This window comes from Pipistrellus hanaki, assembly GCF_964339955.1.
Source record: "Pipistrellus hanaki genome assembly, chromosome: 1".
NCBI lineage: Eukaryota > Metazoa > Chordata > Mammalia > Chiroptera > Vespertilionidae > Pipistrellus > Pipistrellus hanaki.
In genome coordinates, this window is record NC_140503.1 from 3,709,172 (window position 1) to 3,725,152 (window position 15,981).

General features: G+C 37.9%; 1 protein-coding gene across 2 annotated transcripts in view; it reads right to left on the reverse strand.

Moving 5' to 3' along the window:
* Positions 1 to 15,981, reverse strand: part of ATG2B (autophagy related 2B) — a 68,243-nt gene that overhangs the window by 43,146 nt on the left and 9,116 nt on the right. Inside the window, exons 3-11 of one of the 2 annotated variants that reach the window (XM_084898403.1) lie at positions 13,741 to 13,893; positions 13,218 to 13,320; positions 11,800 to 11,962; positions 10,141 to 10,320; positions 5,839 to 5,935; positions 4,381 to 4,566; positions 2,775 to 2,926; positions 2,578 to 2,683; positions 1,676 to 1,937 (exon numbers count right to left, since the gene is read on the reverse strand). In XM_084898403.1, the coding sequence (XP_084754529.1) occupies positions 1,676 to 1,937; positions 2,578 to 2,683; positions 2,775 to 2,926; positions 4,381 to 4,566; positions 5,839 to 5,935; positions 10,141 to 10,320; positions 11,800 to 11,962; positions 13,218 to 13,320; positions 13,741 to 13,893 (1,402 nt within the window). Of the gene's footprint in view, positions 1 to 1,675; positions 1,938 to 2,577; positions 2,684 to 2,774; positions 2,930 to 4,380; positions 4,567 to 5,838; positions 5,936 to 10,140; positions 10,321 to 11,799; positions 11,963 to 13,217; positions 13,321 to 13,740; positions 13,894 to 15,981 lie in introns of both variants that reach the window. The other variant, XM_084898402.1, reaches the window with a different exon arrangement.

Sequence of the window (15,981 nt, forward strand, 5' to 3'; positions counted from 1 at the left end):
TTGAACAACGTGTCAAACAGTACACAAAAATTAATGAAGTATAGCAATGGCCTACCTATTCTGATAAATTCAAGTCGAAACTAATATTCCTAAGGATATTAACTAGAAATAATATTTAAAATGTCCCTGATATAAATAAGATAAAGAAACCAGTTCGGATGACAGGAAATTATCCAGGATATATTTATATCCCAACACCGCCCTTCCTTCCTCCACATTTTAAAATGCACACTGCAAGTGGATAAAACCTTTAAAACTATAAAATACTGTACATGTATGTAATAATTTCTTAAAATTATCTAAAAGAATCATGTAATATTTTTAAAACTTCAGTGGAGCTCAAATGAAGGTATTCCTCTAGTTTTTATTGCTTTTGTTGTATTTCCTACTAACAGATATTTGAAACCTTATCAAAAACTGGAAGAGCCCTAGCCAGTTTGGCTCAGTAAACAGAGCTTCAGCCTGCAGACTGAAGAACCCCGGGTTCGATTCCAGTCAAGGGCACATGCCTGGTTGCAGGGTCAATCCCTAGTTGGGGGCATGCAGGAGGCCACTGACCAATGATTCTCTCATCAATAATGTTTCTGCCAAAACCGCTTTGGCTCAGTGGATAGAGCGTCAGCCTGTGGACTGAAAGGTCCCAGGTTCGATTCCCGTCAAGGGCATGTACCTTGGTTTCGGGCACATCCCCGGTAGGGGGTGTGCAGGAGGCAGCTGATCGATAATTCTCTCTCATCGATGTTTCTAACTCTCTACCCCTCTCTCTTTCTCTCTGGAAAAAATCAATTAAAATATATTAAAAAACAATAATAATGTTTCTAACTCTCTCTCCCTTCCTCTCCCTCTCTGAAACCAATAAAAACATATATATTTTTAAAAACAAAACAGGAAGAAAAAAAAATTTTTTTTGTAGTTTGTTATAAATAGATACTATGGTTCTAACTTGCAGAATTTCTTTTGCTAGGTATAAAAGCTAATTTGCATATTAATTTTAATACTTCAAAAAGTTACTTAAAATAAAAGCCAAAATATTTTCTAAAAAAATTAATATATTGCATAAATCATTGTATAAAATAACATGACTCGATAATTTACAGGTCACTTTTATGTTAAAATAAATAGCATGTACACATTAACAACATTATACTTACAAATTTAATTATCTCATCTATTAGAACTCAACCCATGAAGAGGTGATTGACTAGTTAGTTTTCTAGGTAGAAGGTGAAAATGTAGCACCAAGCTCCACCAGCCTCAGTATCACTTCCTCATGGCCAGTGTTATGGATCATTTCCAACTTCCTTCTAATAAGATTATTCTACTCTCACCACCACTGCCATCTCTGCTAAGCCAGTAACAAGAATGACTATTTTTATGATTGTAATGGTGTCAGTAGGTATGATGGCATAATGTGGTCAAAGAAATCTGACAAGAGCAGGGAAGAGAGCTAAACGAAAAATATTCTCCAAACTCCAGATTATCTACAGCTTATATGTGAATGTTTCACATTCTGAATAACCTGGGAGTTTGCAGCAGTGGGAGAAAATCTCCCTCATCCACTCATTTACAAATAAAATGTGAATTAGAAAAACGAATGGAGTGAGGTAGATAGATAAAAACAAAAGTCCTCTTTGGGTTTTTTTCAAGGATTGTTAATAAATATGAGAGCATTTACCTAAGGTGATCATGTGAGCAAGCTTCTGCAAATACTGTTCTGAAAGATGTAAAATCATCTGTTGAAAATCTCGCTGGATCTATCTTTTCTATACAAGAAAAGAAAGCTATCGCCAGAGGAGTCAATGGATTAAGGTTCAATGATGTTTCAGGTGGAGACAATGGATCAATGTGAAGCACAGAGACTGACAAAGTTCCCACAGCTAGTCGAAAAATGAGCTCAGGCCTGGATTCATCCATTGAGACAGATCTAGAGGGGAGAGCTGAAATGCATGTGTTCAAATTATACACATAAAATTTAACACTTAAAAACAATCCATTCTATCAAAATTATAAAACTTATTCATGTATTCGTTTTCAAAAACAAGTGATTACACAATAGTTTGAATGATATTAAACAATTAAAATAAACTAAACTGTTATCTTTCTGCATTTCACATGCAGGTCGTTGGTCCCTGAAGTACAAAGAAGTATGCTACAATAGGGAATGTATGAGCAAAGCTCGCATTAATAACACTGAACTGGAAAAGTCAGAGATGAAGCCAAGCTGCTCACTAAATTTTCCTCCAAGCCTTGCGTCTACTCCAATTAAATTTTTCAGGGAATAAACCCGAGGTTCCCTTTCAAGGAAAGCATACAGTGAAACAAAAATCAGATGTTGGTTGAGACTCCTCAACTGCAATAATATGAAACTTACGGTGAACTTCTTACTAAAAATATTTAAGTACTTAAATATCCAAAGAATACAGGAAAGGTACAACTATATTAAACACTTCATAGTGAATTGTTCAGCCATGCTTCATATATACAAAGGAAAAGAAAAGCAGGATGGCATTTTTTTTAATTTTAAGTTTTTTAAAACCCTAGCAGAAACCATCGACAGCAACCTTATTTGTCACTTACAAGTCTTCTGTAGAGATGATGGGTGAACTAGGTTGGATGGCAGTGCTGACCCTCTCACTGGCTGTTCTTTATGATGATCAAGGAAATTTCCCCAGGTTGGCTGAAGCTATAAAAGAAATGTTTAAAGCAGATGCATAAAATATTGAATTTTAGAAGCAAGTCTTCAAGAATAGAAGAAAAATTAAGTAATACTTTACCACAGTAGCACTTAATGGAGATCCTGCTGGGGTATTCGTATATGTGCTAGTTAATGATAACTCAAGGTCCATATTTGGGGGGTCCCCAAGAGGTGGAAGAGAAGAAAGACTATGGGACATATCCATATCAGCCATGGAGAAGAAAACTTCTTCTTCTAGAGGGAATTAAACTTTGTCAATTGTATTGTAATTCCACAAATCTGTATCTTTAAGTTAAGTACATATACACTTAATATAGTATTCTTCTTTCTGACTACCTGATACATAGGATACCCTAAATGTTATGTTACTTCCAGTGAGGTAATTTATTTGGATCTAAGGCATAAATTGCACAGTAAAAACTCAACTGAACATAGGTCAACCAAAGGTTATGCTATACTGTTGGTGAATTGTTAAAAAAATATATGATGTCCTAGCTGGTTGGCTTAGTGGATAAAGCGTTGACCTGCAACTGAAAGGTCCCAGGTTCGATGCGGGTCAAGGGCACATGCCCGGGTTGTGAGCTCCATCCCCAGTGTGGGACAAGCAGGAGGCAGCTGATCAATGATATATGATATGTAGTATTACCTGGTATATTTTTAAGTTTTATATTACAATTTAGAAGTTAAAATCCAATTGTTAAAATTATATATACAGAGGTTGCCCCAAAAAATGTATATACACATTTTGAGTATGTTAATTAAAATATATTTTATTTTCAAAATTAAGCTATCAGCTGTTAAACTGTGTATACATTTTTTGGGGGAACACCCTTTATATATCTTGTAACCTCTGGTATCATATGGATACTGCTATTTCTTTAAAAAGAAAAAAAGATCGGCATGTATTATTTCAAAATTTATTTACATTTCACTTCTGTCTTTCTGGAGATTTTTTAACCTTAATGTAAATAAAATTTGTCATAACCAACATTTCTTAAGTTGACTTCAATTTTCTATCTAGTTCAATATCACATAATTGAATTGATTCTTATTATTTTGGATATTAGTACTCATACATTCTGAAACACCTCAAAATGCCAAGTAAACTGAACAAAGATTATATTTAGCCCTATCAGGTTTGGCTCAGTGAATAGAGAATCAGCCTGCCCACTAAAGGGTCTCCGGTTCAATTTCAGTCAAGGGCACATGCCCAGTTATAGGCTGGATCCCCAGTAAGGGGCATGCAAGAGGCCAATGATTATCTCTCATCATTGATGTTTCTATCTCTCTCTCCCTCTCCCTTCCTCTCTCAAATCAATAAAGATATATATTTTTTAAAAGATTATATTTACATATAATTGAGAGATCAATAGAGAAAGGTTCCTATTTAAAATAATCTATAAATCATTATGTGAACACTTAAGAATTTGACAGATGAAGAATTACCCCCCTTTAGTTCTTGTGTAAAATGATATTTTTATAAACTGACTTCCTTAGAATAAATCATGATTTATGTAAACTACATAATCAAAAAAGAATACTGTAGCAGTCACTATAATTCTGTGGTTAGACATTTAAACCTTATAATAAGGATCTTTTGTTCACCCCCATTTACAGCAGCGCAAGTTCACTGTGCCTTACAATAACAACATATGATTCCGGTGTCAACTTTTTGAGTTGCTTACCACGGCTAGAAGGTGTACGAGCCGTTTCTGACTCATAAAAGCTTTGCTCTGAAGACACACCCACAGAAAGGGAATCTTTTCTCAAATAATAGCGGTTTAATTCCATCTGAATGCGATATTCTTCTTCCTGCTGCATGGGTCGGTTCTTCCTATCTTTATTAGCTAAACCTAATTTGCTAGAATTTTCTATAAGTAGAAAAGCAAAATAGTAATTAAACTTGCAGTTACTTATCATTTTTCTCCCAAAACACACTTATCCAGTACCAACGGCCACATTTTTATAAACTGGCTTTCCTAGGAATAAGTCATGATTTATGAAACAAAACTACAAAATCAAAGAGCAATTCTATAGCACGTGTACTAACCACTGCTGTGGTTATCACTGTAATGCAGTGGTTCGATCAACTTAGAAATGGAACCCTTCTCACAGTTCTTTCCTTACTAACTCCATTTCCCAGCAGCCTCCATACCATAGCGACAGGACAGCACTGCCAGTGTTAAACCACCTGTTTTATATGAACTGGAAATCTAAGCAATAACTTCAAGCATCTAGTTAGAAATTACAAAAATCTTATCTTTCAAAAATAAGTCATTTAAGCCGAAGCCGGTTTGGCTCAGTGGCATAGCGTCGGTCTGCGGACTGGAAGGTCCCGGGTTCGATTCCGGTCAAGGGCATGTACCTTGGTCGCGGGCACATCCCCGGTAGGGGGTGTGCAAGAGGCAGCTGGTCGATGTTTCTCCCTCATCGACGTTTATAGCTCTCTATCTCTCTCCCTTTCTCTCTGTTAAAAATCAATAAAATATATTAAAAAAAAAAAAAAAGAAAAAAAAAAGAAGTCATTTAAAATGTGTGCTACTTACTGTGTTAAAGAATTATGCTTTTTCAGTTATGTGAAATACTATCGCCAACCAAGGAAGTAAGCCAGACAATTTTTAAAAAGTCAAGATGACATAAATAATCTGAATGCTAAAAATCAATAAAAAAAAAATTAAAAAAAAAAATAATAATAATCTGAATGCTAATTTGTGCCGTGGAGACACTATTTAGAAGATCCAATCAGCCCTGACCGGGTGGCTCGGTTGGTTAGAGTGTTGTCCTGTACACCAAAAGGTTGTGGGTTCCGTTCCTGGTCAGAGCACATACATAAGTTGAGGGTCCAATACCTGGTAGGAGCACCTAAAGAGGCAACTGATGATGTTTCTTTCTCACGTGGATGGGTTTTTTTCACTCTCTCTCTTTTTCTTACTCTCTATTATCAATAAAAACATACCTTCAGGTAATGATTTAAAAATAAATAATCCAATCAAGTTTAACAGTTTAGGATTCTTACTTAAAATACATCTTTCTTATTTACAATACATTCACACATAACTCTATAAGAGAATGCCCTATATGTATGTTGTATATTTTAACTAAAAAGTTTTACAGAATTAAAAATAATAATAAGTTATACTTGCCTGGTCCAGCAATAGCTGCTAACATATCCAAAAGCAAGTGTACCTGTCTTGGAGACAGGAATAGATGAATAGAGTCTATCTGTCCATCAATATCCAACTTCAAAAAAAAAAAAAAAAGAAAGAAAGAAAGAAAAACATTCAGGATGAACACAGTCTATAATCTTGTCACCACAAATCCCAGTATACTTTAATACATTGAGATGGATACTGATTATTTAGTCTTGGATTTCTTCACCTGAGATTCTCTCTACTAATTCACACAACCTACAGTATAAGATTTAAAGATTGCCGGAATTGTTCTATGAGGGAAAATCCTCCTGAGAAGTCCATGTTGGCAAGTCCAATGTCATACTTTTTGTCTTAAGTTTTGAGTATTATTTGAGACCTAAGAAATAGTCTCCAAGAAAGAATATTAAGACAGCAATAGCAGAATATTCATTCCCATCATGACTTCAAAAAACTCCAATCATAATCCTTAAAGCTTGATTTAAATCAAGAGCAAATAGAGATGGCTTTCGTGATTTTGCCTGTAGATAACACTCCTTAATAGAGCATGTAGGAACTTTTCCTGCTAACGGGGTGCCTCTCCAATGCCCACTGTGTTCCACAAAGCCCACTCCCACATGGGCATGGGAGTGAAAGCCACATCAGAAATGGCAATAGGCCCAGCTGGTGTGGCTCAGTGGTTGAGTATCGACTTATGAACCAGAACAGTTCGATTCCCAATCAGGGCACATGCCCGGGTTGCAGTCTCGAACCCCAATGGGGGAGCATGCAGGAGACAGTCTATCTGATTCTCTCTCATCACTGAGTTTCCATTTCTCTCTCTCCTCCCTTCCTCTCCGATATCTTTTTTTTTTTTTAAGCCAGGGCTGTCTTTTTTTTTTTTTTTTTTTTTTTTTTTTTTAACAGAGAGGAAGGGAGAGGAAGAGAGTTAGAAACATCGATGAAAGAGAAACATCAATCAGCTGCCTCCTGCACAACCACCACTGGGGATGTGCCCGCAACCAAGGTACCTTGATCGGAATCGAGAGAGCCGAATCCTAACCACTAGACCCTGGGACCCTCCAGTCTGCAGGCCGACACTTTATCCACTGAGCCAAACTGGTTAGGACAATAATTTTTTTTTTTAATGCCGATGGAAGAAGGATGCTCATGTGGCCTTCCCTTCTCTTTTATAGCTATTTTTCCTTCTAAAAATAAAAGCCCCAGCCCAGTCTCATCCTGATTTCTCTGGAGTTTATTCTGAAGAAGAAAAAAACTATTCTCTGCATATCACATTTTGAAGAGTTGAATACGCCTGACTTATTTTTCATTCATTTCTTCAGTTCTAATGCTAACACTGACTCCTATTGGAATTTTATAATAAAACATTTGTATTTGGAAAATGGCATCTTCCCCAAGAGAAAAACAAATTCCTTCTGATTCTAAAAATAAAAGAAATTACACAGTGATTTTGAGAAATTTTCAATTCTCAACCAAGAATTCTCCAGCCCTAGCCAGTTTGGCTCATTGGATAGAGCATCAGCCTGCCGACCAAAGGGTCCAGGGTTCAAGTTCAGCCAAGGGCACATACTCGGTTGTAGGCTCCTCCCCGGCCCAGACCCTGATGGGGCTCATGCAGAAGGCAACCCATCGATGTGTTTCCCTCACATGGATGTTTCTCTCTGTCTTTCCCTCTCTCTTCCACTCTCCCTTAAAATCAATGGAAAAATATCCTCCAGTGAGGATTAACAAAAAGCAAAACAAAAAAAGAATTCTCCAATCATCATCATCATCACCTCCTTTTGTTAGTATCAGGGCACTATCCTGGGTGTTTTTATTGTACTTCCTCTAATTCTTAGCACTCCTGCTGCTTTACAGATGAGGAAGCAGGCTCACAGAGAGTAAAGGATTTCACAAGGCTATCTAACAGACCCAGAACTAGGATTCTAACCTTCGCTGACCCAGATGGGAAGTCCCCATTCCTTCCATTCTGTCCATAGAGGTGTGGACCAAAACGGGGTTCTACAGAAAGTAAAGTCATAGGGTGACCTGATCATAAACTCCTAAGTGGGCAGGTCATGCTGGGCAGTCCACCCTGCCACATACCTTCTTTACTGAGAGCATATAATCTTATAACTATTTTGTAATCCAATCCCCACCTCATATAATCCTTAGTTCCCTCCATTCCAAACGTACAAAAGAAACAAAACTGCCATTCTCAGAAGCAGTGGACACCTCCCTTCCTGAAAACTGTTGTCAGTTTGGACTCAGATAAACTCAGAAAATCTATCCAGGTTTGGAAGTTTCCTCTGTCAACAGAGGACTTGTTTTACGGGGCTCCTTCCTGACTGCTGACATGAAGGCCATAAATCAGTTCTGTCTGGGGTCAGTGGGGAAAACTTTCTTTCTGATTATATCGCATTTTTAAAAACTGCTTAATTTGTTAGTATTGAAAACGTACTACAACTATAGAATGTAACACAAATAAACTTCAAGCTCAATGTAACATGGAAATGGAAATAAAATGTGTATAAACACAAAAGGCAGTTCCCTGTTTTCATATATAATGCATTCCTAGAACCGTGATAAAACTGAGTATGAGAAACACCAGATTCTACACTATTTGAGGTGGACACTGGTCTCAGAACTAAAAAAACATGAAATCTTTCATAACATGTGGAACCCACAGTGTGAAGACTTAAGTCTAATGAACATCAGAAAGAGACTAAAGACACCACACTTTGAGCATCCTAATTAATGCCATCTGGTCTATACTATATTAAGTTTGTGAGATCCATGTTTCTCAATGCTAATCTAGAACTTTTATTTTTCCATTTAGTATTCACTTTCATTACATAAGAACAAAATATACTCAAACACTCAGTTATTACACAAAAACTAACACCTGGGCAAGGACAGTACTATTTCCAAATATTAAATACTGGCTGGCAAACAATGCCACCATGCAAAAGTTCCCCATATTCATTTGTCACCTAATGCACAGATGTCCAAAAGTAACATCTGAAAGGCACTTATGCAAATCAGTACATAACGTGCAGAAGTTTGGGTTCACCCTAATATCAAATAGACCAATGCTGAGGACTATCTGAATTAGTCAGAACAGAGCCATAAAGATACTCGACGGTCTTCCTTCATGGAGAAACAGCGAATTCCCCAGAGGCGTGTGTGAATTGGTTTCCCAAGGATGTTACCAGGCAGGGGATTCCCTACGGTGGCCCACATGCCGATGGCTTTCTGCTGCATTAACACCCCCTCCTGCTAGTTAATAAAGAGGCTTAAGACCTAATGAGAGGAATTCGAACCACCCGAGGTAGGACAGAGCAGGACACAGAGGCGAGGGGACAATCAATAATAAATATGGATGCTGCCATTCTAATCACTACCCCCCCCCCCTCCTCCTCCTTTTTCCAATTCCAGTCAGGTGTTCCAATCCAACGAAGGGCCTCTGGGAGCCTTCAATCCTCTGAAAACCTTTCTGTGTACATTCACGTGTACTCAGGGGCTCCCGCCTCCATGTCCCCACAGCAATTTCTATCCCTCATAGCACAGCTTTTATTAAAAGGCAAAGACTGAGTTCTGCTCATCTCTGCACTGATCTCAATTGCTTGCCAGCCTGGCACAGAGCAGTCACTCAAACGTCTGAAGCTAGACAGACCAGTGAACACACCAATGAGAAAGTCCCCGTATCTTCTCAATTGAAACTGCATTTTACAGAGATTACACAGGAAATGTGTTTCCAAAGTCTGAAAATAACACTTGACAAATACATGTTTCACTGACTGAATAAATGTATGTTTCCTGATTCTCCAACAGAATGTTCAATATTGTTCCCTAAGAAGCAAATACAGTTGTCTTTACAGTCTTCAAAAAGCCTAAGACATCTTGAAAAAAATCACTCTTTTCACAAATATTATACATCTATAAAAACAGCCGTCCAGTTAAAAATATACATAAGCTGAGTATTCGTACATATAATTAAACATCTTCAGTCAGCTGGCTTTCCAAATCTCTCCTCCTTTAAACTTCATTTTGTGAAGCTGGAAAGGAATTCTTGCATAGTCCACTCCTAGTTATCTGAGCCAGTGAATGTTTCTGAGCTGGGGGAGCGGGGAACCGAGTGTGAGCTGCCGCGGGAGGGCACAGGCGTTTGTGACCTAATCGCACAGGCACAGCTGAGAGCAAAAACGCTGACTCCAGGACAGTGGGTCCCTCATAACCATCAGGGGGTCACTGGAGAGACTACGGAATACTTGTTTTGTTTCATTTCTTACCACAGAAAGGAAAACAAATACTAACCTTAGCTCCAGGAAGCACTTCATTCTGTTTCAGCGTGAGACTCAACTCCAGCCTACCAATTAGCCCTCCAATCTGCACGGGGTCAGAGGGCGCTACCTCTGGTAAAGTTCTAGTTAGCTGTGGGTGTGGCTCGTAGACAATTTTAGGATTCCAGCTAGGGGACAGCTTTGGCTCAGTTTCCTACAAGAAGGTGGCAAGAATAAGGTACACTGTAAAAAAATCAAACTGCAAAATACAAATGTCAATTTAAGAAGAAAATATTTGACATGCAAAACTGTATTATGTTACAATTGATAAACTGGAATTGTATAGCTAGTATGAAGCACAGTTGTATGTTAGCACAGTAGTACCTTGGTAATGAAGACTAATAATGAAAAAGGATTTTTATGGGGGGAGGGGGGAAAAGCACAGCATCTGTTCAAATTACAATAAGAAAATTTAGCCGAAACCAGTTTGGCTCAGTGGATAGAGCGTCGGTCTGCGGACTGAAAGGTCCCGGGTTCGATTCCGGTCAAGGGCACATACCTTGGTTGCGGGCACATCCCCAGTGGGGGTGTGTGCAAGAGGCAGCTGGTCAATGACTCTCTCTCATCGACGTTTCTAACTCTCTATCTCTCTTAATTCCTCTCTGTGTAAAATCAATAAAATATTAAAAAAAAAGAAAATTTAATAGATGGTCTATAATTAAGAAAATCTGATTTATGAAATAACAAAATATAAATTATAGAACTGATTTTGATACATAAAAGGAGGAATAAAGAACTCCTTAATTATAAACCTTTTTTAAGATACAATTTGTTAAGATAAATTTTTAAGATAAATTTTCAACAATACAATCACTATGTAAGGTAAATGTGAACATTGCTTGATTCCTGAATTTATTGTATAAGGATATTAGTTATTAATATACCATTGCTCCCCAAGACACATTAGCCAATGTTTCTGTATCTAATTAATACATAGCAAAAAGGAAAGCATCTATAATAATAAAAGCATAATATGCTAATTAGACCGGACATCCTTCTGGATGAAGCCGGGGCTGCAAGGGAAACCCAGGTCCCAGGTGCCAGAGGGAAGCCGGGGCCAGCAGCCAGGGGAAGGAAGGCCTACTTTTGCATGAATTTCAGACATCAGGACTCTAGTCCTATATATTACAAGACTAATATGCAAATCGACCGAACAAAGGAAAGACTGGTTGCTATGATGCACACTGACCACCAGGGGGCAAATGCTCAACACAGAAGCTGCCCCTGGTTGTCAGTGCATTCCCACAGAGGAGCACCGCTCACCCAGAAACTGGGTTCATAGCTTGCGAGTGCAGCAGCAGTGGGGATGTCTGACTGCCAGCTCAGGCCCGCTTACCCTGGGGGAGCAGGCCAAAGCCATCAGTTGGACATCCCCTGAGGGTTCCCAGACTCTGAGAAGGTACAGGCCAGGCTGAGGGACCTCCCCACCTAAATGCACAAATTTAAAGTGCTAGGCCTCTAATTAATTATAAATATGAATGTTTTAAAATCTCTGAAATATGTCCCCATTACTCAATATTTGTGTTAACTTCCAGATCAGATGGAAACTTATTAACACATATATTCTAGCAAAATAGCTCCCACTTAAACCTTTGAAAAATCTGTGATTTAGTTTTGGTTTTGTTTTCCTTACCACTGGTGCAGTTGAACACACTGGGGAAGATTTTGCTGAAGCAGAAAACTCATCCCAGAAGAGAGACACTCCAGAGAGCTGGAGTAACTTGTGAGCAAAAGCTGTAGGCTGATGGACATTAATTCCTGAGGACTCGTCTGCAGTTTCATCACAGTATACAGTTCTGAAAGTGAACACCAAAAGGGCATTAGCGTAAAATTCCTGGGAAAACCTACTGGTAGTGATAAGAAATTCACACAGTGTTTTAAGTTAAAGAGGTTTTTCAAGTATTGTTAGCACCTTAGGATGTGTCTATAATGTGGGTCAGCATTACCATGCTTTACCACAGTAAATATTTCATGAGTAGACCTTACCCCCCAGTAAGGATAACTTCATGAGGCTCCTAAATTTTTTTTTCTTGGGGGGAGGGGGGAATCAATAACTTTCTAAAGTTAGCTTCAAGGAAAACAGTTCCTGAGATCCTCCAAACACCTCTGGGGAACTGTGAGACGGCATTTGGCTCCCAGTCAAAAGTCTGACATAAATTACATGTCTTGAATTCTAATGACTATGCTATAAATTCTTGATTAATCTTCAGTTTAATCAAAATAAAGTAGTTCTAAATGCATGAGATTTTATGTATTATTTAGCATACCATTTAAGGTAGGGCAACCTAATTTCAAAAATCTTTGAACAATAACTGACAGGTATGTTTTGTAAAAAGACAGAACCCATAATATATCTGCTTAAAACTTGGCAAAGGTCCCTCACAGATCCATATACAAGTATCGTTGGAGCTGAGTGTATACACTTCATTCTGCTTATCTCTGGGGGCAGTTCTCATGGCACTCAGACAGGTGAACAGTCAGTAACTCTAATCAACACCCATGAGATGTAAGTCAATCCCTGCTGAGAGCTATTTACAGGGTCCAAGTGGGCATACACAGAAAACCAAAAGTGATGTTTATATCCATTTACGTAAATCACTACTGCACATGCTGACCTTATAATACCCTCACAGGATCCACAAAGAAAACAGAAGTCTTACCTTTCTCACCAAAGCAGCAAAACTGCTGCTCACATTAATGCGACGCGCCTAACAAGTGCTCGGCTATGTGCCAAACCTGATGCTCCCCAGCGGAGTGCCTTACGCTTAGCAGCACATTGTTTTGACTTGACAGTAACGAAAAGAGAATTACCTGCTTTGAATTCGACATAGTATTATATATAATTATACCCCAACTGGCACTTCACGTTTTCCATAAAGGGACTAGAACATAGATTAGAGAGCAGCACTTTACTCCGAACTTATGCAATATATTCATTAAATACATTCCTTCTCACCTCCAAAAGCATTCTGAAGTCTAATAAGAGTTAGAGTATGTTCTTTATTAAAAAACAGAAGAGGGTCATATTTTTTCAGGTATAAAAAGTGTTACCTTTCTATTCGAATTTCAAGTGCAGTTCCAGTTTTGGAGTTCTCTGGCACATGTTCAATTCTCAAGACGGTGTCTATAAAAGTGACTTTTACTCTTCTTAGTACTAAAGTAAATAGGTAACCATTAACAGAAGAGATAAATAAAACTTCGAATGAAATAATAAATACTAAATTTGTTTAATATAAACTTACAAAATAAAACTGAATTCCTTTCCTTAAAAATCCCAAACTCGAGTTGTGAGCACTTCCCCCTGGTTACACCCCCTGGACACTGGGCAGTGACTCACACTCTCTGTTGGATTCAGGCCCAATTCTAAGCATAATAAAGTAAACCCAAGGAGAAGTGGACTACAAAAGAACGTGAAATTAAATTGAATGCAATATTTAAATAACCTCAATTCTGAAGTTCAGAAGGGAGAACAGTTCATTTAAAAGTCACTTCAATGACTTTTCCTTATACAAGGCTTACTAAACAAAAGTACTAAATGAAATGGATTTTTAAAAAATATTCAAAAATACCAAACCTGTTTCAATAGTTTCAGCAAACTTTTCAAGTCCTTCAAAGGGCTGGGATCCTTCTCCTTGTTCATCTGTTAGTTTCTGGCTGAGACATTCTTTCGCCAACTGCATACTGCTGGTCATGAAACTTGACCAATACATAGGCTCAGATCCAGTTGCTGCAGAAAATAGAGGTTAATCCTAAATAATTTTTCATTCTTACCACAATCCATTTCTTAAAATAACACATTTCAAGTAGATAAATTATTAATCCTCCACAAGATATTTACCATCAGGGTGTTGCGTAGGGATACAATATTCTACAGAAATTACCCCTTAGACTTAAACACATCTTATAATGACTGAGGGGAGGGGACAGAGACTTGTGCTCTGGTCACATGCTGTCTATCTGCCAAATACTAACTCATGTGCTCATTCACTGGGTGCTTTACACACCCAGGGGCTGTTCCGAATACTGGAGAGCAGGAGTTGACAAACTTTCTGTAAAGAGTCAGATAGTAAATGCGTTAGGCTTTTGGACCACATAGTCTCTATCGCAACTACTCAACCCTTTCACTCCAGTACAAAAGCAGCCAGAGAGGATGAATAAATGAAGGAATATGTTGGTGTTCCAATAAAAATTTATTTACAGAAACCATATTTGGTCTGCCGGCCTTAGTTAACTGACCTCCAATAGGGGTAGAAAAATAAAATAATTATTAATTCTGCCCCCAGAGAGCCTATAGCATAATAGAAGAAGTGAGAGAAGAGTAGATAACTATTAAGTTTCAACAGAAAACATTATGACAACTAAGAGGTGAATTCCTCTAGCTGAGGGAATTTACAGGAAAACAGGTGCAGGTAGAGTTGACTAGGCTTTAGAACAGGGGTCTTCAAACTGCGGCCCGCAGAGGAGTCTGATCCGGCCCGCCAGGTTTTTTGGGCAGTGAGCGCAGCCGAGGTGTTACAGTAGGAATTAGTAGTTCATATAGTCCGGCCCTCCAGCTCTCTGAGGGACCGTGATCTGGCCCCCACTTTAAAAAGTTTGAGGACCCCTGCAGAAGGTTAGTATTAATGTAGATAAAACAAAAGAGCAACCTTTAAGGAATAAACACAGGAATTGAAAAATCCTTTCTAGCGCTTCCCCTCATGAGAGGATTCCACCACACTTCCTTTTCTTATTCAAAACAACGAGCGGAGATTACTAGAATTACTGTATTCCAAATCAATTGTAAAAGCCCTTCTAATAGAGCGTTTTTAAAGTAAGGAGAAAATACTTGACTTTCCATCAGAAAGTATTATTATATGTACTCATAGTTAAAAGATAAAATATTCTTGTTAATTAAATACTGGGTTATTAAGGAGGATTTCCATGCACAGATTACAATTTTCAAAATACAGGCATTATAATTCTACTAAGCATAATTTAAACTTGGTGATTCAGACAGCACTGGAAATTCTAATTCTTCAAATATATGCTTAAAAACATCACTTGCCACTGAAAAAAAGGAATTTAAGTTCATAATTTAAGATGACTTACCATCGTAACTTAACTGGTTCTTAAAATGCACACACACATATAAATACACAATTTGTAGTAGAAAATCTGAGATACAACATAGCATAGTGGTTAAGAACAAGGACTCCAGAACTAGACTGGCTGAGTTCAGATCCTCTCTTTTCCACTTAACTAGCTATGACCTTGGACAAATTATTAAACTTATATGTGCCTCAATTACCTGTTCTGCAAAATACAGCTAATAAAAAAGTATCTATTTCAAAGAGCTATTGTGAGGATATTTGTAAAGCACTAAGTATAGTATCTGGCATGCAAGAAGTACTAAATATGCTTGATTAAGTCAGAAAACATCATGTGCAAGTAAAGCTACCACACACATATACTTGTAAACAATAACTTACTACAACTTTAAAACTTTTCCTTCCAAAAGTTTTTGCCCACTTACCCAATTCTGGGAAAGAGATGAAATAATTGTACAATGAACACCTGCATGCCCTTCACCTAGATTCATCAAGATCCTATTCTCTCTCTCCTATTTTTGCTGAACTATCTGAAGATAAACTGCAGACATCATAACACTCACTCCTAAATACCTCAGCATGTAACTCCTAAGAACAAGAACATCCTCCTGCAAAATACACCCAAGAAATATAACATCTATATATATAAAAGCCTAAGCAACTGGCTAACCAGCCTACTGGCCCGTAGCTACAACACACACTGACCACCAGGGGGCAAGCGTTCAACA